General features: G+C 37.4%; 2 protein-coding genes and 1 long non-coding RNA gene across 4 annotated transcripts in view; 2 read left to right on the forward strand and 1 right to left on the reverse strand.

Moving 5' to 3' along the window:
* Positions 1–5,644, forward strand: part of LOC149097744 (eukaryotic translation initiation factor 3 subunit C-like) — a 28,350-nt gene extending 22,706 nt beyond the window's left edge. Inside the window, exons 14-19 of the mRNA XM_089278949.1 lie at positions 1,391–1,442; positions 1,580–1,645; positions 3,615–3,702; positions 4,499–4,591; positions 4,866–4,944; positions 5,232–5,644. Coding sequence (XP_089135075.1) covers positions 1,391–1,442; positions 1,580–1,645; positions 3,615–3,702; positions 4,499–4,591; positions 4,866–4,944; positions 5,232–5,386 — 533 coding nt within the window. The 3' untranslated portion in view covers positions 5,387–5,644. The remainder of the gene's footprint in view (positions 1–1,390; positions 1,443–1,579; positions 1,646–3,614; positions 3,703–4,498; positions 4,592–4,865; positions 4,945–5,231) is intronic.
* LOC149097743 (uncharacterized) overlaps positions 1–20,171 on the forward strand; it is a 73,382-nt gene that overhangs the window by 29,587 nt on the left and 23,624 nt on the right. The gene's annotated exons all lie outside the window — the stretch shown is intronic.
* LOC149097748 (uncharacterized) lies at positions 7,938–20,168 on the reverse strand. Of its 2 annotated transcripts, none has more exons than XM_089279991.1 (2): positions 20,015–20,168; positions 7,938–12,639 (listed from the first exon to the last, which is right to left on the reverse strand). In XM_089279991.1, the coding sequence occupies exon 2, from the start codon at positions 12,607–12,609 to the stop codon at positions 9,559–9,561; it is 3,051 nt and encodes a 1,016-aa protein (XP_089136117.1). In that variant the 5' UTR covers positions 12,610–12,639; positions 20,015–20,168; the 3' UTR covers positions 7,938–9,558. The 2 variants fall into 2 exon arrangements, with proteins under 2 accessions (XP_089136117.1, XP_089136118.1); XM_089279992.1 differs by lacking the exon at positions 20,015–20,168 and adding an exon at positions 14,474–14,588.

Below are 20,171 nucleotides of genomic sequence, written 5' to 3' on the forward strand. Positions count from 1 at the left end.
CCAACCTTCTCCTAAAAAACTAATTATTGGTCGGGAAAGAATGCAGGATTATCTCGAATATGACAGATGTTTTTTTTCTAACTATTAAAACATTAACTGAAGGGGTGCATGGAATAAAGCCCCTAACTGACTTTTGGAAAATTATGAGGCAACCAGGATTGAAATACCTACCAGCAATTTTCACAGTTTACTCTGGCCTTGCCTAAAAAGAACTAGTAATAAATTATTATTATTACAAGTTCTTTCTAGACAGTAATGAAGACAAGAGTAAACTGTAACCACAGCTGGGAGGTATTTCAATGCTGGTTACCTCAAAGTTTTCCAAAAGTCACTTAGGGCTTTATTCCTTACACCCCTTCAATTTATAAGTTATTTTCAGGAAGACCAGTTCTTCCATAAGTGACTCAGCAGGACAAACTAATGTTGTAGTGATTATTTTGTGTGAACTACCACACAAAACTAACCAGACGTTACATCCAGTGTGACCGGCCTCAAACAAAACCAGATTTCACTGTCATGTAAAAGTTCATTTCTAGTTGACTTTGTGCTTCTTTTTTTGTTGGTTGTTTGGCTGCCTGGATTGCTTGGTGAATGTTAGATTATCTTTCTTTCTAATAATAATAATAATAATAATAATAATAATAATAACAACAACAACAAACACAACAACAACAACAACAACAATAATAATAATATCTATAACAAAATTCTTGATCATGATTGGTTCTCCACCCGCCTATTTGTCATGTAACTGGCACGCAATCACCTGGGTGTCCAATTACAGGTATCCAATTTGAACTTTTTGTAATTGGATACCTGTAATTGGATACCACGGGATTCGCACATCAATTACGCATGCTTCAATGGCTTCCTTTGCAATGCTTCCTAAAGTTTTCAAAACTTATGAAAAGTGCTACAGATCTGTTCGCTCAAAAGATTTAATCAAAAGACATTTTTAATTCCGAAATTTGTTATAGATACAATTAATTGGTAATTGGACTTTGTACCATACAATTTGGAAGAAATCGTGTTCGTAATTTCAAATCAGCCTTGTGCTTCATGCTTGTCCGATTTTGACATTACTTGGGTGAGTTTTCCCTGAATTGTACTCCACTTGGTCCAATTACTGTTAATAATAATGATAATGATAATGATAATGAGAATGAGAATGATAATGAGAATGATAATGATAATAATAATGATAATAATCGAATATTTACCCAGGATAACCCTTCAGTACAAAGTACCATTATCAACGGGGTCCCGCTGACTAAAGAATTAAAAAACTAATAAATAAGAATTATTGAGATAATAATTACAGTATATATAAAATAAGATACATATTAAGGCAAAAATACACCAAGTTAAAAACCATTCTCTGTGGCATGATAGGTATGGAAATTGTTTCGCCAAACAGAGCAAGTACAAGAAATGTTGACAAGGTAATGTCTGTTTTTAGCTTCCGCCTTTAGGCCTCAATATAAAAAATTGGATGTATGATCGAGTGCATAGTAGATACTGTATGAAAGTGACATCAATCATCAATAATGTAAAATTGGCTTTTCTTTTTTTCTCACAGGAAAATTCAAGAGGAAAGCCTGAGAACATATTTGTTCACATATAACAGCGTGTATGACTCATTGAGGTACTTAAACATTCAGAGGAACAGGGAAATGTAGCAATACATACAATGTTTACAATACACACTACCTCATTTGGAAAAACTTGTTCATCATATTCTTGATGAAAATCTCTTTTAATTGTTATACCTGACTTTCACTTGGTAATGTCAAAATCAAAATTAGCATTCCTTCTTGAAAACATCCTGTTTGCTTTATTTCGCTCTGAATATCACTCATAAAGGTGTATTTCTTTGGATCATCCTTTATTTTATTTTTTACTCTCTGCTAGCTAGCCCTGGATTTTGCCCTCTTTCCTCAACCATGCACAGCACTTGTACTCAAGATCACATCACACCATTTCACGCTACTTCTACCAATATTTAGGGACAGACCATTATATTTTTGTTGAGTTGGGGTTGGGCAATTTTGGGGGGCATGACATTTCTTTCTCACCTTTAAGCTGTGCATAATTTTTTTAGTCAGGCAATAGTTTGTGCAAGAATTTTTTTAATGTCTAAATCCAAATAATGATAATAGAAAGAATTTCCTTAATTTTTTTTTCCCCATGGCTCCCCTTGCAAGATTTTTCTGTGGCAGTTTTTGCTGTGCAGGAATTTTTTATTGGAAATTGCCCAACCAACCCCTTCCCCCTCCAGAAAATGATGGGCCATCCTTTAGGAGTTTACAATAATGTTTCCCACAAGGTGAGTATGTTTTGTTACTGAGCCCAGTGTTACAGGCGTGGTAGATAAACCTTTAGTTATCCACCTTGTGTGGACATTACTGCATATTTTGTCAGATTTGACCAGAGTGTTACGAGTATCGTTGTAGAGCAGGGTTGTTTCCAGACAGAACTCAGCATCGCTGGTAACAGCAACAAAGTAATTTATTTCCGTAAGGTAACTTCGTGAATTTACAGCACTAAGCTTCTTCAAATTTGAATCAATCTCTCTTACAGCAGAAACTCTCGCTCTAACATACATGAGGCTTAAAGTTCCAGAAACTTCTATTACAAGCTAAATTAAGTAGTTTAACACAGTTTCTAATCTGAGTAATTACATAAGGATCAGAATGTTCTAGAATGTTCTCATACAAATTGGTCATTGGCTGAATGACTTCTGGCTCTAGATTGTTCTAAAACTAGACTTAGGCAATTTTTTGTAACACAGAGGAAGACAAACTTGATCATGGTCATAGTAAAGAAACCTACAGAATACATAGGTTAAGCAGCAGTATCTTTTGAGGAAATCATTCAGAATTAGCAATCTTTATCATAATAAAGGGGATATACAAGGTGACTGGATTGAAAGATGGTTTGACAAGTTCAAATTCCTGCTGTGGTTTGATGTAAGACAGCATCAGTTCTTTCTTGAGAACTTTTTATCTGCAGGAAAATATCTGTCATGAAATCTTTTCAAGTCGGGAGCAATGCTGTTTGATGTTACATCATAACAGGAAGATAAAAAGCCCATTTATATGAGGAAAATAAGCCATGGCTTACACAAGCTGCAGCTTACATAAGTCATGCACTTACCGTATGAACAGTACCAGTTCGCATCTTTCGTAAGCCGCAGCTTGTGTAAGACAAGGGTTTTGAGCTCTTCATGGCTTATATAAGATGGGAAACACTCTATAAATGGTATCACCCCTTGTTTGTGGCCTAATTAAGATGCGACCTCACACTGAGCAGGCCCAAGTTTTTCCCACTTGCATGACAGCTGGCATAATTCTGCGATTGCTATGACAACCAGCACAAAAGCAAGGCATTAGTCATGAATAAGCCAGAAACCATTTATAGGAGCACTCCACATCTTATGTAAGCCCTGCTAATACAAATGGTCCAGTTCACATCTTATGTAAGCTGCAGCTTGTGGAAGCCGTGATTTATTTTTCTGGTATAAATGGCCAGTTATCCAACCATCTTTATCCATTCTATTTGTGATTGGTGTGCGAGTGTCAGCTCAAGTATGTATTTGTTGTCTTTACTTGTAGTTTGTATACGTTGGCTGAAATGTTTGATTTGCCTCCCTCTGTGGTGCACAGCACTATCAGCAAAATGATCATCAACGAAGAGCTGCAGGTTTGTGATATTGTTTCTTTTTCAATTATTATTATTATTATTATTACTATTATTATTATCATATGGCTTGTTCTTGTATCTGATATAACAGGCACTCTGATTGGCTAATCGTAGGACATTATTTTCCTGTAATGCCCACGAGAATTACCTTGACCTTACGGTATAGACCTCGCTATTGCTTGGTCAATACTGTAAGGTCTCGGTCGGAGATTTTCCCATAAAGACCTCACTCTCAGATAATAAGTTATTATTATTATTATTTTCACAGTAAAGCAGTTTAAGTAATTTGTATCTAAAAAGTAATCTTTACATCTGCGTAGAGAAAGCCACACATGTAAGGCTCACCACTTGGGATTAGGGTCTGAACCCCATGTCCTCTAATCTTGCTTACAGTCCTGTGCGATAACCATTTAAGGTTTTGCAGTCCACCACTTAACTGCAAATTTTACTAAGATGTTTCGAGAATTGTAATAAAGAACAATTTCCCTCTGTGTCTAACTATCAAATAAGATTATTGTGCTTCAAAGCTGGAGATTAAATGGAATTCACCAAAGAAAATCAAAACAGGTTTCTGGGGAATTATTATACAACCATGGTATTAGTGGAATTCTGACATTTAACATGCACCAACAGTCTTCACAAGCCCTGAGTTTTGGCTAGCAATGTCACTGATCATATGCTGGTAAGGGCAGGCTCATATCATAACTATTAAAAATTAGTTGTTTTAATTAAGTTTGTTGAGTGGTCATTAAGAATTCAAATTTCAACTCTAAGCAAGGTTATGTTCTCACTCCAGGCCTCTTGGGATGAGCCAACTCAGACAGTTGTAATGCACCAAGGGGCCAAGCCTTCTCTCCTTCAGAGCTTGGCGCTGCAATTAGCTGATAAGGTAAAATACTTAAATACTGTAGCCTATTAGCCAGGTGTTTCATTAAGGGTTGGACACCAGCAAATTGACCAGCTGTGAAGACTATTTTGACCTGCTGGTTTGATCACCTCATGGAAAGTATTTCTTATAAAGAATTTCAGATCAAATAGTTTTGCCCACCTGTGAAAACCAGTTGCCTTCCTGTTGAAAACATTAATGAAACCCCTTCTGTTAGCTTTTCAACTTACAGCTTATCAAACAACTTTAATACAGAGTGTTTACGACTTGTTTTCAGGTCAGCACTTTGGTAGAAAACAATGAGCGTATTTATGACACAAGACATGGAGGATTTGTTCAGTTCAAGGACAGGCAAGGTATGAACTGCTTAGAGTACTTCTTTTCCTCTTGAGAAAACTTTTACAGGTGTCTCTCACACTAAGTCTACATATAGTGCTTAATGTTTGATTATTTTGCCTGTGAACAGTTTGCTAGTGTGACAAAAGGCCTGAGAAACGCAAGACCCCTTTCTGGGCCAGTGTTATTTCCAGTTAAATGGAGACTGTTAGTGCAAAAGGCATAACCCGTATTACTCAATGAGTATTTTAGGAAGCCTTTTTAATTTTTTAATTGCTTGACTTGCCCACTCTCTACTAATTTCCAGGTCAAGGCTGCTATCGTCGACAAAATCAGCAAAATTATGATCGACAAGACGGGCCAGAAAAACAGGACAGGCAAGATCGGTACAACTGGCAGGAGAGATATGGGCGCCAGTATGACCGGCCTTACCAACAGCCACAGACACAATCATCTTATTAATCCTAAAGACAATATGCATAATTTAATCAAGGAACATGGCAACACTTGTTATGGCCTGTCTGTGATTCAAACTGATACTGTCCTTGTTAGCAAATGTGATGAATTTGAGTACACATTAACTAAAATGAACAATGGAATTCCAATTTCTTGATCCAGTTAGGCAGACAAAAATTATTTTCGAAATTTAAAACTTGAGAAACTGTAAGTGGCAATGAAGTACATTAAATAATGTGAACCTAAGGTTTTGTTTTATCGCTACTAAGTGAACAGTTTTTTTGTACAACACCCTTTTTGTTACAGATACAGATCTTTGTTTATCAAAACAAGGTATTATTTCAAGATGTCATGCCAAATTTATCAGCAGAACAGAACCTGGCCTGCGAAGCAAGCATTGCCATGCGAGAAGCTTGTTCCGTATTCTGGCTGTGCGCAAATTGGAGTGGGAGCAAAAATCTTTGAAGAAGCAGGGGTTGGTCTTCTCCATCAATATTTTCACTCCTACTCCAATTTGTGTGTGGCCAGAATGTAGACAAAGGCCTTCGTATGGGAGCACTTGCTGTGCAGACTATCTTGGACAAAACACCATAGTCTCACAGCTGCATCTCCTTAAACAGCAAGTATAAATGGGTCCTGATGAATTAGTGCTGGGGTAACCCCATTTAGGGCTATCATTGCATCTAAGATTTGGGGTAGAACTACTCCTACTTGCTTCATGCTACAGAAATTAAAATAGCACCAGCCATGTGGACCACTAGGCTTGAACGTGGATTACACCTTTCTTAAAATTTGAGTGTGATAAAAGGCTTTTTGTTTCAAGTAATTTAATCAACAGATTTAATAAACTTAGGATTTGAGAAATTGGGACTCCACTAAAGTAGAGTATACTGTTTTATTGTTTGGCATTTACTTTCGAAATCTTCAAATGTGTAAACATATTGTAAGTGAATAAAGCTGAATGATGCTAGTGATAAACTGTAGTTGATGAAGTTAATTTATTCTCCCAAAATCTCTCTTATGTTAGACACTGACTATGATATGTCCTCTATTTCCTCTCCCCAGCAGTCTTTAAATATTTAGTGTTAGAGTTGCTGTGTATTTTAAGGCTGGTTTTCACTACTGACAGAGTTGGAGTCGTAGTTGGAGTCCTAAGAGCCCTAATGACCGAGTGAAAACTGAAAATCAGAGTCGTAAGCAGAGTCAAGCATTTTTTCAGATTATGTTTATGACTTGGTCGCTTATGATCCAGGTAAAACTAGGTTGTCGGAGTTGGAAGCAGAAGAGGAAGAACCAACCAACTACAAGGCCTGGAATAAAAAAATTGTGATTGGTTTATTCTACTGCTTCTGCCTGTGACTCCGACAATCTAGTTTTCACTGGATCATAAGTGACAGTCATAAGCAGAATGGGAGTTCTGCTTCCGACTCTGTTGGTTTGATTTTCACCAGATCATATTGCTCTACACTTCAAATTACGACTCCGACTTCATCACTACTGAAAACTAGCATTTAGGGGCAGCACTTATTTGAGAGTGGTGCTCTTCCAAAAAACCTGATGGCAATTTTGTAAATGGAAACAGATAAAGTTAACAGCTAAATATAGTCACTTGGAACTGAAAATCGTTGTAATTCAGAGCCCAAGAGCCAGTTTCTTGAAAGCCCCGGAAACTTTTCAGGCCCGCACAGCCATTTTTAGTTAACCAGTATTTTAAGGCAAAGAGGTGTATATGCCCAAAACTTCTTGTATGAAGGTAACCTCTGTTCATAATAAGCATTTGTGCATAAAACAGCTCTTAAGTCATAAGATTGGAGATTTTGCTACGGCTTTTCAGGTGCAAAAACGTTTCAGGACGTTCAAAAAATGGGCCCTTGTTGTTGGAAAGCTGCATAACACTATCTGCCAGATAAATCACTATCCAATGGATAAGTGATAAGAAAACAAACCACGCTATCCGCTGGATAGTTATTTATCTGGAATAACATTGTCCATCTTTTAAACACCCGGGGCTACTGGACAGTAAATACTTCTAGAACAATTCAGTCTGATGAAGCTTCATTAATAAGCACCATATTGTTGTGAATGAAAGAGATGCTTATTCAAGGGAGGTGCTCTTTAATATTTTTGCCTTTGTATGCGGCTCTCAATTGGAGGCAACAACCAGTCGGGAAGGGGGGGGGGGTAGTGCTCAGTTGAGTAAATACAGTAGCCCAGGAGGGAACAAGGGTATTCTGCTGATTTTCATTCTGGTGTAATCTCGATATATCTTATTGTCTTGACAAAAATTATCACCCTTGTATGCAATTTCACACTGATTTTCACTCAAATTTGCTCGAGTTTTTTTTTCATTCTTAATGCAAAATCAACACATTTTTCCAGAGTCTACACTCTTATCTATAGACCATAGAGAAAATGTCATGAAATGTTCAAAGCTTAGCAGTGAAACAGCTCAACTGTGGCTTGTGGTTCCACTTCAGTTTTGAACATTTAACAACACTATAAAAGTGTAGACTATAGAAAAGCGTGGTCTGTTTGTTAAGTGACCACAACACAGAACTTCCTTATCAACATTTAATTAAAACAAGAAAAATCAGGAGCTTGGCTCCACTTAATTACATATATAGTTGGTGACTTACTAGGTAAATCTCATCAAGTAATTGTGACATACTAAAAGTTCATCTTGGTACTAAAAGTTCGTCACTATTCTACAATAACTATTATATATATATATTTGAATACAAGGATTTCACATGAACACAGTGACTTAGACTATTTTAACCACAAATATCGGCAACATGGCGCAAATCAGCTCACATTAGAGAGCATCATTTAAGTTTTTTTACTAAAATAGTTAAGAGAGGCCATGAGGGGACAGCTTTGCCCCACCGGCTCTCTTGCCTACTGTGTTTGATTAATTTGTCAGTAAATAAGAGATTTATCTGGTGACCTTAATTTACAAGTCAGACAAACGTGTCACCTTGATCTAATATTAATAATGAAAGATAATTTAAACTACTGCAAATGTCTCAAATTCAGTTGATTCCTCATATCAGGCATATTTATCTAGTTAACAGAAAGAGATTGACTTGTAATTATTGACTAAGTTGCACTATCTTAATAAAGGGCTGGACCATTAGAAACGAAGGGAGGATAGGTGTAAGAAAATATAAGCTACAAAATTTGTAACTTTCCTTGCAAGCAAACTGGATCATATTTAGATCTAAATATGTCTCACTTTTATAAAGATTCTACAGAGCTTGTACACCAGAAAACACATTCCTGTACAGAACTAAGGATAGGAAAAATTTCATGAATTCTCTGAACTATCCCCTCCCTTGATTTTTAATGGTCCAGCCATTTTCTGTCATTTTGAGCGCGCCAGTTGTTTTTCAACTCACGAGGAGGACCTCTCAGGAAACACAACAAGTTTTTGATTGGTTAATTTCGATCCTACATCTCAGTCAAGTGTTGTCAACTATTGCTTTTTCATTCAGTTTGCCAGTTTCACGCTTCTTTGAAAGACCGGAAAATTCTGTCTGCACTTGTTTGAGCCGTGTTTGTTAAAGAGTAATACTTTCAAAGGTAAAAATCTACGTCCGCTTGAAGTCCTCAGAGTTGAAAGACAATTTTGTTGTAAACATGCGGTAAGAAGATGAACCGAAGCACTAGAATTCTTACCAGCGAAAAAAACAGCTAAGACTAACCGTCATGTCATTTATCTTTCTTTCTGTGTAATTTTTTCTTTATATTTAGCACCTCATTAAAGTGTTTTGCCAGAGAAATTTGTGTTGTTTTCAAGTTCACTTACATTTAAGCTTATTCTCTTAATTTTATTTAGTAGCGAGTGACGTTTAGTTTTCAAAAACTCCGTAAAACCACATCTTACACAAGATGTGCCGGTTTGAATGTCAAATTACAAATACAAAAATATATCTTATCTAAGCACCATGTAATGAAGTTGTCAGGCTACTTCATTTAAGCTCAGAAAATCTTCATTTAACATGATTCGTATCCTAAAGCACGAGTCACTGCGATGAAAAACTGTTTTACATGGAATTTTGTATTTTACAGAGTTTCTGTTTTGTTTTCTGCACTCGGTTACACAACAACTACAATCCTAGCAGTTTGTTTATTCGATTAAGTTTGTTGAAAGACCATGGCAATCATTTCAAAACAATTTAAATGATGACCCTGCAATTGGGATTAGCCTGTTTAATTTGCTTTTTAGCTTCATTTGTTATTTCATGATTCCCCATGAGGAATAAGCTGCGTAACTTATTGCTATTTACAAGAGCATTACTTAACTGCTTTACACCTTCATCTGTTATTTTATTGTACTCGAGGTTTAAGCTGCTTAATTGACTATTTATAACAGCATTACTTAACTGCGTTACACCTTCATCTGTTATTTTATTGGCAGTGAGGTTTAAGCGGCTTAATTGACTATTTATAACAGCATTACTTAACTGCGTTACACCTTCATCTGTTATTTTATTGGCAGTGAAGGTTAAGCTGCTTAATTGACTATTTATAACAGCATTACTTAACTGCTTTACACCTTCATCACCTATGTTATTGTCCCCGAGGTTTAAGCCCCGTAATTGACAATTCCTATTGTCAAACAATTTTACAATCTCTACATAACCCAACGAGCCAATGTTATTACCGGACAAATTTATGAGCGAAATTTGTTGAACGCTGTTAAGAAAATGAACCACTGCTGTACAGTCAGCAGGTGCGAGGCGACAAAAACTAAAATCTACAGCATTAAAGCCAATCTTTTCTAACTTACTTTGAACAACTGAACCTGATTCATTGGTTTCGTCATAGTTAGTAGAGGAGACTATGGTTTCGTAGATACACTTCATTAATGTCACCGCTAAATCTTTTTTGCTGCGAGTCGGCCAACAGGTAACTGTGCGTCCCTCCAATGAATAGTCAAGCATCAGCAGGCCTTCATCTTCCTTCCTTGTTTTCTTAGGAAGAAGGTCGGTAAATATGTGGATAGACTGCTCACCAAGTAGACCAGCGGCAAACTGTAACACGAGTTGCCATTCACCATTTTTGATGTGGTCAGCAACGAATCTTCTCAATTTTCTTCCTTTCATGGTTTCGGTTATGTGCTTGGCTGCGAGGAACTCTTGCATGGTGAGGTGAATAAAACAGTATTGAGCTTCGTACGTGTAGGCGTCAGTTTGACGATCTGGTAGGCGATGAAAAAGGGCGCTGTCCACCAAATCCTTGGGGACTTCCTTTTGTCCAAAGATTAGTCTTTTTTGTGTCAGCCCATCGAAAGCAAGTTTGGCTAGTGGCTTGATTTTCTTTTCCACTTCAAGAGGCAAATGTTTTGAGTTAATGTCCTCTCGACGGAGGTCTTTGTCGCGATATTGCTCATCGTGCCGGAAAAAGAAAAATTTCATGGATCTTTGGTATATTTCTGTGAGGTTTGTTGGGAGGCCAACACCAGTTAAACCCTTTTCGCTGTGGAACTTCAGAACTTGCAACAAGCATGAGCAAATTATCAGGCAGTTCACAGGAATATAGCAAAATGAGAATATGTTCATATTCATCTTGATGTGCTCCCATATTTTCTTTCCTGCGTCCGGTACATCTTGCGCCGCATCTTCAGCAAAGTTCTCCACGTATTCTTCAACTTGTTCCGATGCAAAGCCAAGAATTTCAATTGTTTTGTCGAAAGGAAGATCTGTAACGTCTGCCACGGCAGTGGGCCTGGTAGTGGTCAGAACGCTTGCTCCGGGGAGAAGGTTGCCTTTTGCTATGTTGTAGAAGAGAGCAGAAAGACGCATTGGTTTTTGCCAATTCTTGCAATCGGACCTCTCACTAGCGACACTTGACCTATAGAAAAACTCGTCCAAGCCGTCAAAAAAGATCAGAACTCTCTCGGGATTTGTGCGGACGTGTTCCCAAACGTCATCACTCAGTGTCAGTGGATATTCTGACCTGGAGAGAAGATCATGAAGGCTGAGCGGTTTTTCCTCGGAGTTAAATTTGCGGAACTTCAGGAAAAAGGCAAAATGAAGTTCACCACTGAACGCGCTACCGGATGCCCAGTCCCTTATCCACTTTGTTAAAAACAGAGTTTTTCCTATTCCAGGACGACCAACGATAAGGATTTTCTTGTTTTCGGCGTCAACAATTTCTTCTCGTGTTATTTGTTGGAAATTTTCTTGCGGCATTGGGAACACTTTCAGTTGTTCCTGTCTATTACCGGTGATTTTATACCACGCCCTATCTTTAATAAGACTCAAGTTTGTGTAAACGTCATCTAACTTGAGATCTTTATTTCTTTTGCCTTCACCGTGCTTTCCTTGAAACAGGGCCTTGAGACCTGGGTCGTTCTCCGTGCTTTCTATGATTTTTTCCCGCTGCCTTTTGATGAATTCATCGACCGATAACGGTTGTTCTGGTAGCTCTTGTTCAGGTTCTGTAAGTAATGATGCTCTCAGTTGCTCTGGACGACTAAGTTCTTGTGGCTCTTGAGGCTGTTGAGAGGGAAGATATTTCACAAACTCCAAATCTTCAAGAAATGTCTTTCCTTTTTTCACTCGTAGTCCCAAGATAAAGATCTCAATTAGAATAATAAGCGCTAACACACCATTGCCGACAGTCACCGCATTCATCCAGGAGGTTTTCTTTGTTGCTTGTTGATTGTGACACTCGTACAGGGTGCTGTTCTGAATGTCGCTGGTTGATGACGCATTCGCCGCGCGACTAGCTGCTGCTATTTGGCAATGAAAGTCGGAGGGAAAGTTGTCAGGATAAAGAACTGTCTGTAGGACGATAAAAATAATTCCTACCGCAAATCTAGTGGCAAGTTGACAAAAATAGGCCACAAACAGCTTGCGTCTTTTGGGTCTGTTTTGTCCTTCAGCATCAGGTCTCTGGCGATTGGCTTCCACCTCATCGACTCTTGACTTTACAACTCGGGAGTAGATCACACATACAATGCCGATGAGCAAAAAATTAGCGATCACAAATCCATATACAGGAATACCAGATTTGTTGTATTGTTTGTTGTACTGATCCGAACATTTTGCTCGGACGAGGTCCATCTTTTCAAGTTTCGCCCCACAGCGGAAACTGTCACTGTTTTCCATTTCTGCAAAGATGCCAAGCAGGATTACTCCATAAACGATCCAACAAATAACTGCTACGTAACTGATCTTGTTGAAGGTTTTAGACGTCAGCAAGTCCTTGAGATGTTCCATTTTGTATATGAGAGTTCTCGTTCAATGGATCTGTTTGAAAGTAACGTCACTGCTTAGAATGAGGCGTGGAAATAGATTGAACATCGCATATTATTGCATTGTATTTAGTCACGAAGCCGGTTTCACCTAATCTCTCTCTCTTTGTCTCTCTTTTTTCTGTAAGAAAGTCTCTTTTTTAACTGAGGCGAAACGCTCTTAATTTTTTTTTGTTCCTATTTTAACCATTTGAGTCTTAAGCCAGTTCTCTAATTCCATTGTTTAAATTTTTAGTAGTAAAAAAGTAAAAAATCCTTGTGTTTTTAGGAAGAAAACAATTTTGTGGTAAAAATATGAGTTGTGCGGTAAGTGATGTTTAAAATCCTGATTTTTATGGTATAAATCCGAGTTATGTTTTTTTAAAATAAATAGAAAATTACATGTGTTTTTTTTTCGAAATACCAAAACTCTGGCTTTTATTGTCAAAAATCAAGTTTTACATGAAACAGATGTTTACAAGTCAGAATGTTTAGTATAATTCCGAGGTGTACCCTTAGAAAATTACACCGTACGGATTTTGGTAACAGAAATTTAAGTTAAAAGTTTCAATCGAAAAAAAAATTGTTGAGGTCCAATATCCTATTTTCGTCACAGTACCTTGGAAATTACAAGTATCTGGAACGTTCTCAAAGAAAGCCGCACTTAACAGAAACCAGACAACCAGTTGTCTTTAAGTCACAGTAACCTTTTTCTGGGGCGTACCTGACGCTTAGCAAACATTACGGTAAGCAAAGCAAAGCTACCTGTTTAAAACACAGCCCTGAGGACTACAGACCATGATAATCAATATTTCCAACTGCTATGATTTCGCCACCTTGCAAGTGACAGTTGAGCAGCACTTCTGTTATCTGTTTTGGTTTTAAAATCAAGAAGTTTGCAACATTGAGCAAGTTTCCGTTCCTCTTCCACTGCTGTCTGTAAACAAAGCGGTTAAGTTTATGTGTTACCGAGACGAAACCTAAAGTCTAATTGTTATTTACATAAAACGGCCATCATATTTTCACAAAACGTTCCACTTTCTGATTAATTTTTCATCACAATTTCTAGTCTCTACCAATTGCCTAAGAATACAAACCAAGAACATTCGGCGTACGTAGTTTTCCAGTAGTTTCCGCCCATTATCCCCACCCCCGACCCCCCTGCCATGCGACTCGAATCAAATCCGATAGAAAATTGTTGAAGTGATAAAATCATACCGCCAAATCAAATATTCTTCTCTTTTCATCACTGTTGGTCATCCTGATTTCGATGCCGACTAACAAACAGATGATAGTCAATGATTGGAAGTAAAGGCAAAACTTGGCTTACTGTTGGCTTACTGTATTTACTAACAAATGACAAACTGTCTCAGTGTGATCTGGTCTGTCTTCATGTTCATTTGCTCAGATAGTGATCCCTGACTATAAAAGCCGCTAGATTACACATCAAACGTCATCGGTTACTGTTCATTTTGCTTGAATCTAAAGAATATATTTTCAACAATTCTAAAAGCGTTTGGTGTTTTTCGAACTCAACTTTTATGAGCATATTCAAAAGTGATTGATAAAGCCTAAAACAAGTTCCTTAGCTTCCTAGGAGAGTTGTGTTGATAGTGGATGAGCAAACACAACCAATTTAATAGAACAACAATGCTTAATAAAAGAGCTAACAACGGGTGCTGCCATTATGCCAATGTTTGTAAGTGATAACGGAAAACTTCTCGAGTCAACAAACACGTTTGATCGACGTCCAAAAATTACCAAACGGCAACGCTTTTGAAGCACTTAAATGGTACACTTAAACTCTATCCAGATTAGCACTTTGCGTTTTAAAATAAAGACAAACAAACCTGCATTCACAAATGTCAAAGAAATGTAAGACAGCAGCAATACACTGGGAGATTCACAGCAAGACAGGAAGTGCAGTACTAGCTTGGAGACTGAAAATGAAGGCAACGCCAGAGACGAGGGGCTTATATGGGCGGATGACGTCAATTAAAGAATGTTTTGTTATTTTGCTATTTCCTTGGCAATCAGAAGATTCTCAAACGTTCTCAAAGAAAGCCGCTATTAAACAGGAACAAGTCAAGAATTAGACTGACAAGTAATCACTATTCCTATTTCTGGGGCGTGGCTCTCTCGTAGCAAACATTACGGTAAACAGAGCAAAAGCTTTTTGAAACACAACCCTGAAAACACAAGACCATTATAACTGATACATGAGAGGAACGAGTTAATGTCTTCATGCGGGAATCTGACGAAACATTTTTGATACGCTGAAGATGTTGTTTTTCGATACTTTAAGCTACTGAGATTTAAATCGAGAGATAAATTGGCCGGCAATTACACATTCCTTCTGTAAAATGTTAAAGAGATGAATCAAACTTTGATGAAGAAAATAAGTTTTCGGAGAACGATTTCAACTAAAACATGTCAAGTATCGCATAAGAAGACAGTTTTAAGATTTATGAGACATCCAAATGGGTCGGTTTCACGCTTGAATAATGATGAGCTCCTTTTAGTAGCTAGCGCGAGTTACAAATTTGGAAACACATGCCGTTCTTCAGGAGTAAGCTAGACACAAACTTGAAAAATTAATGCTATTATTAATCTAACGTTGTAACATCATTGACTTTATCAGATCGTGTTCCTTTACTTTCAGCCAAGATTTGGTAACAGTGTTACTGACGGTTTAATTAGACATGCTACACCAGTTTTGTACCCATTATATTGGGCTCGTCTATGATCTGTCTTGCTTTTAAAATGAAGCAGTATGCGAGAAAACAAAATTTATTGCGCTCTAGGTCACTTTGGCTAATTCCTAAGAACTCTGTTGTGTCCATTTGTCTTTCACTATTTTCGATGAACAAAGTGCTTCAGTTTATTTGTTACAGAGACAAGACCTGAGCGTTAATTGCATAAAACTGCAATGAAATTTTCACCGAACAAGTGTAGCTTTTTGACTGATTTTTCTCAAGTTTTAGTCTTTATCCATTGTCTATAAATACAAACCAAGAGTCAATCACAATTATGTATGTAGTTTTGCAAGAATTTTCGCCCATACCGAAGAATTAGAGCACTCTTTCACGTTTCAATGATTTAATCAATCAAAACGTTGCTGCAATAATTGAATGAAGCCATCAGCTGGGTCACTTGGTGGTAAAGGAATGAACTCTTAGCACTTAGCACTTATCGTTTTAAACTACAGAGAAAAAAATCTGCATTCAACGAGATGTCAGAAAAAGAAAAATAGCAGCAATAAACTTGGAAGGGTAATTGGATTTCGTGTAGACTGAAGATGGAGGCACCACCTGAGGCGAGGGGCGGATGACGTCAACTGAACAATGGTTTGTTATTTGCTGTCTCCTTGGCAATGAGAAGTTTCTCGAAGGTTTTCAAAGAAAGCCGCTATTAAAAAGGAACCAGTTGTCAAGAAATTAATTGAAAATTAATCAGTAGTACTTTTTCTGGGGCATGGCTTTCGCTTTGCAAACAGTACGGTAAAGAAAACAAAGCTATTTTTAAACACAGTTCTGGTGACTAAAAACCATGATAATAATACATAACATAGAGACCGATTTAGTTAACGTCATTGACTTCATTAGGTAGTGTCTCTTGAGTTGCACTGCTGTAATTTCGCAACTACTTTTAAAACACTTAAAATTAGACATGCTACACCAATTTTGGACCCATTATATTGGCCTCGTCTATGATCTGTTTTTCTTTAGAAATGAAGCAGTATGCGATGAAATAAAATTTATCGCCGCTGGAGTTCACTTTGGCTAATTCCTAAGAACTCAGTTACGTTGGTTTGATTTCCACTTGTGGTTTTGAACAGAGCGCCTTAGTTTTTACGTTACGGAGATAAAACATTAAGTCTAAATTTTATTCGTATTAACCTGGAATCGAAGTTTCGCCAAACGTTTGCTTTTCAGACTATTCAGTTTTAACCGCATTTCCTAGAGTATTATGAAATACCAATGAATACAAACTGAGAGTACATCATAATCAGTTTAAACATTCGATGTTCGTAGTTTTGCAGTAGTTTCCACCCGTACTTAAGAAAAATTACTCCTTCAAGTTCTTATCATGCGACTCGAAAACAGTCACAGAAAACTGTAGTTAAGATGAAATCAAGAATTTTGAGAAATAGTTTCTTCTCTGCTCAACGGTGTCGGTCACGCTGATTTCGATGACGATTGACAGAAATGAAAGTCAATGACTGGCAGTAAAGAGGTGAAAGTTATTACCAACAAATCACAAACTGTCTTCAGTGTGAACTTGTCTGTCTTCATGTTCATTTGCTCAGAAAATGATCCCCGACTACAAAATCCGTTAGATTAAACATCAAAAGCTATCGGTTACTGTTCATTTTGCTTGACCGCTCTAAAGAGTATATTCTCCCCAATTCTGAGAGCGTTAGGCGTTTTTCGAACTCAACTTTTTTGAGCGTTCAAAAGTGATCGATAAAGCCTAAAACAACTCTCTTAGCTTCGTAGAAGAGTTGTGTTGACAGCGGATGGGCAAACACAACCAATGTAATATCAGAACAATGCTTAATGAAAGAGCTAACAACTTTTGTTGCCATTATGCCAATGTTTGTAAGTGATAACGGAAAACTTCTCGAGTCAACAAACACGTTTGATCGACGTCCAAAAATTACCAAACGGCAACGCTTTTGAAGCGCACTAAAACGCTAAACTTAAACTTAATCCAGATTTGCACTCTGCGTTTTAAAATAAAGACAAACAAACCTGCATTCACAAATGTCAAAGAAATGTAAGACAGCAGCAATACACTGGGAGATTCACATCAAAAAAGGTAGTGCAGTACTAGCTTGAAGACTGAAAATGAAGCCAATGCCAGAGACGACGGGCCTATATGGGCGGATGACGTTAATTAAAGAATGCTTTGTTATTTTGCTATTTCCTTGGCAATCAGAAGATTCTCAAACGTTCACAAAGAAAGCCGCTATTAAACAGGAACAAGTTGTCAAGAATTAGACTGACATGTAATCACTATTCCTCTTTCTGGGGCGTGGCTCTCACTTAACAAACATTACGGTAACTAAACAGAGCAAAAGCTATTTGAAACACAGCCCTAAAAACATTAGACCATTATAGCTGATACATGGGAAGAACGAGTTAATGTCTTCATGCTGGGATCTGACGAACATTTTTGATACGCTGAAGATGTTGTTTTTCGATACTTTAAGCTACTGAGATTTAAATCGAGAGATAAATTGGCCGGCAATTACGCCTTCCTTCTGTAAAATGTTAAAGAGTTGCATCAAACTTTGATGAAGAAAATAAGTTTTCGGAGAACGATTTCAACTAAAACATTTCAATTATTGCATAAGAAAACAGTTTTAAGATTTATGAGACATCCAAATGGGTCGGTTTCACGCTTGAATACTGATGAGCTCTTTTTAGCAGCTAGCGCGAGTTGCAAATTTGGAAACACGTCCTTCTTCAGGTGTAAGCTAGATACAAACTTGAAAAATTAATGCTATTAATCTAACGTTGTAACATCATTGACTTTATCAGATCGTGTTCCTTTACTTTCAGCCAAGATTTGGCAACAGTGTTACAGACGGTTTAATTAGACATGCTACACCAGTTTTGTACCCATTATATTGGGCTCGTCTATGATCTGTTTTGCTTTTAAAGTGACGCGGTATGCGAGAAAACAAAATTTATTGCGCTCTAGGTCACTTTGGCTAATTCCTAAGAACTCTGTTGCGTCCATTTGTCTTTCACTGTTTTCAATGAACAAAGTGCTTCAGTTAATTTGTTGCTGAGACAAAACCTGATCTTTAATTGCATAAAACTGCAATGAAATTTTCCGCACCGAACAAGTATAGCTTTTTGACCGATTTATCTCAAGTTCTAGTCTTTATCAATTGCCTATGAATACAAACCAAGAGTCAATCATAATCATATATGTAGTTTTGCAAGAATGTTCGCCCATATAGAAGAATTAGAGCACTCTTTCACGTTTCAATGATTTAATCAATCAAAACGTTGTTGCAATAATTAAATGACGCCATGGTTGCGCTTGGTGGTTAAAGAATGAACTCTTTGTAATACCTTCTTCTCTAGCCAAACATGTTGGTTACACCTTAAAAACTCTATCCAGACTAGCACTTTTTGTTTCAAGATACAGAGAAAAAAATCTACATTCACAGATGTCAGAAAAAAAAAATAGCAGCAATAAACTTGGAAGAGTAATTGGATTTCGTGGAGACTAAAGATGGAGGCACCACCTGAGGCGAGGGGCGGATGACGTCAACTGAACAATGGTTTGTTATTTCCTCAGATGGTATCTCTCTAGTTGAACTGCTGTGATTTCGCAACTGCTTCTAAAACGCTTAAAATTAGACATGTTACACCAATTTTCTACCCATTATACTGGCCTCGCCTATGATCTGTTTTTCTTTTGAAATGAAGCAGTATGCGATAAAATAAAATTTATCGGCGCTGGAGTTTACGTTGGCTAATTCCTAAGAACTCATTTATGTTGGTTTGATTTCCACTTGTGTTTTTGAACAGAGTGCTTTAGTTTACACCTCTTAATTGTTATTTGCATAAAACTTCAAAGTAATGTTTGAATATGAATAAAAACTAAGAGTCAATCATAATCATGTTAAACATTCGACGTACGTAGTTTTGCAGTAGTTTCCACCCATACTTAAGAAATAGATCACTCCTTCAAGTTCCTATCGTGCAACTCGAATCCAATCACGGAAAGTTGTTGTTAAGATGAAATCATGTCATCAAGGTCACTTTATGGTAGAAAAGGAAAAGAATTTTGAGAAATAGCTTCTTCTCTGCTTAACCGGGTGTTGGTTGCCCTGATTCCGATGCCAATTAACAAACATGAAAGTCAATGATTGGTTGCAAGGGGAAACTTATTACCAACAAATCACAAACTGTCTCAGTGTGTACTGGTCTGTCTTCGTGTTCATTTGCTCGGACCTTGATCACCGACTATAAAAGCCGCTAGATTACATATCAAAAGCTACCGGTTACTGTTCATTTCTCCTCAGTCTAAAGAATATATCAGTCTCAGAACAGATCTAAAAGCCTCAGACAGTTTGGAACTCAACTTTTATAAGAATTCAAAAGTGATCGATCTTTGGCTTAATCAAAACAGTTTCATTCTCTCCGTGGGAAAGTTTTGTACGTTTATAGCAATGGGCAACTAGTGTTGCCATTATGACCATTATGTCAGTTTTCGCCAAAAAAAAAAAAATTCCTCGAGGCAACAAACACGTTTCCAAATATTTCCAAATGGCAACGACTTTCAAGCACAGAAACGAGAAACTTAAACTCTATCCGCATTAGCACTTTACATTTTAAAATACTGAAAAAACAAGCCTGTATTCTCACCTGATGTCAGAGAAACAGAGACAGCAGGACTCCAGCAGCAATACGGAGAGAAATTCACAGTGAGAGAGCAATTGGTGTGCGTGGAGAACAAAGATGCAGGCGCCGCTTGACGCGAGGGGCGGGTGACGTCCACTAAAAATAGTATGTAGTTTGCTGT

This window comes from Orbicella faveolata, unplaced genomic scaffold, assembly GCF_042242905.1.
Source record: "Orbicella faveolata isolate gen_17 unplaced genomic scaffold, um_ofav_v1 contig_47, whole genome shotgun sequence".
NCBI classification, from domain to species: Eukaryota; Metazoa; Cnidaria; class Anthozoa; order Scleractinia; family Merulinidae; genus Orbicella; species Orbicella faveolata.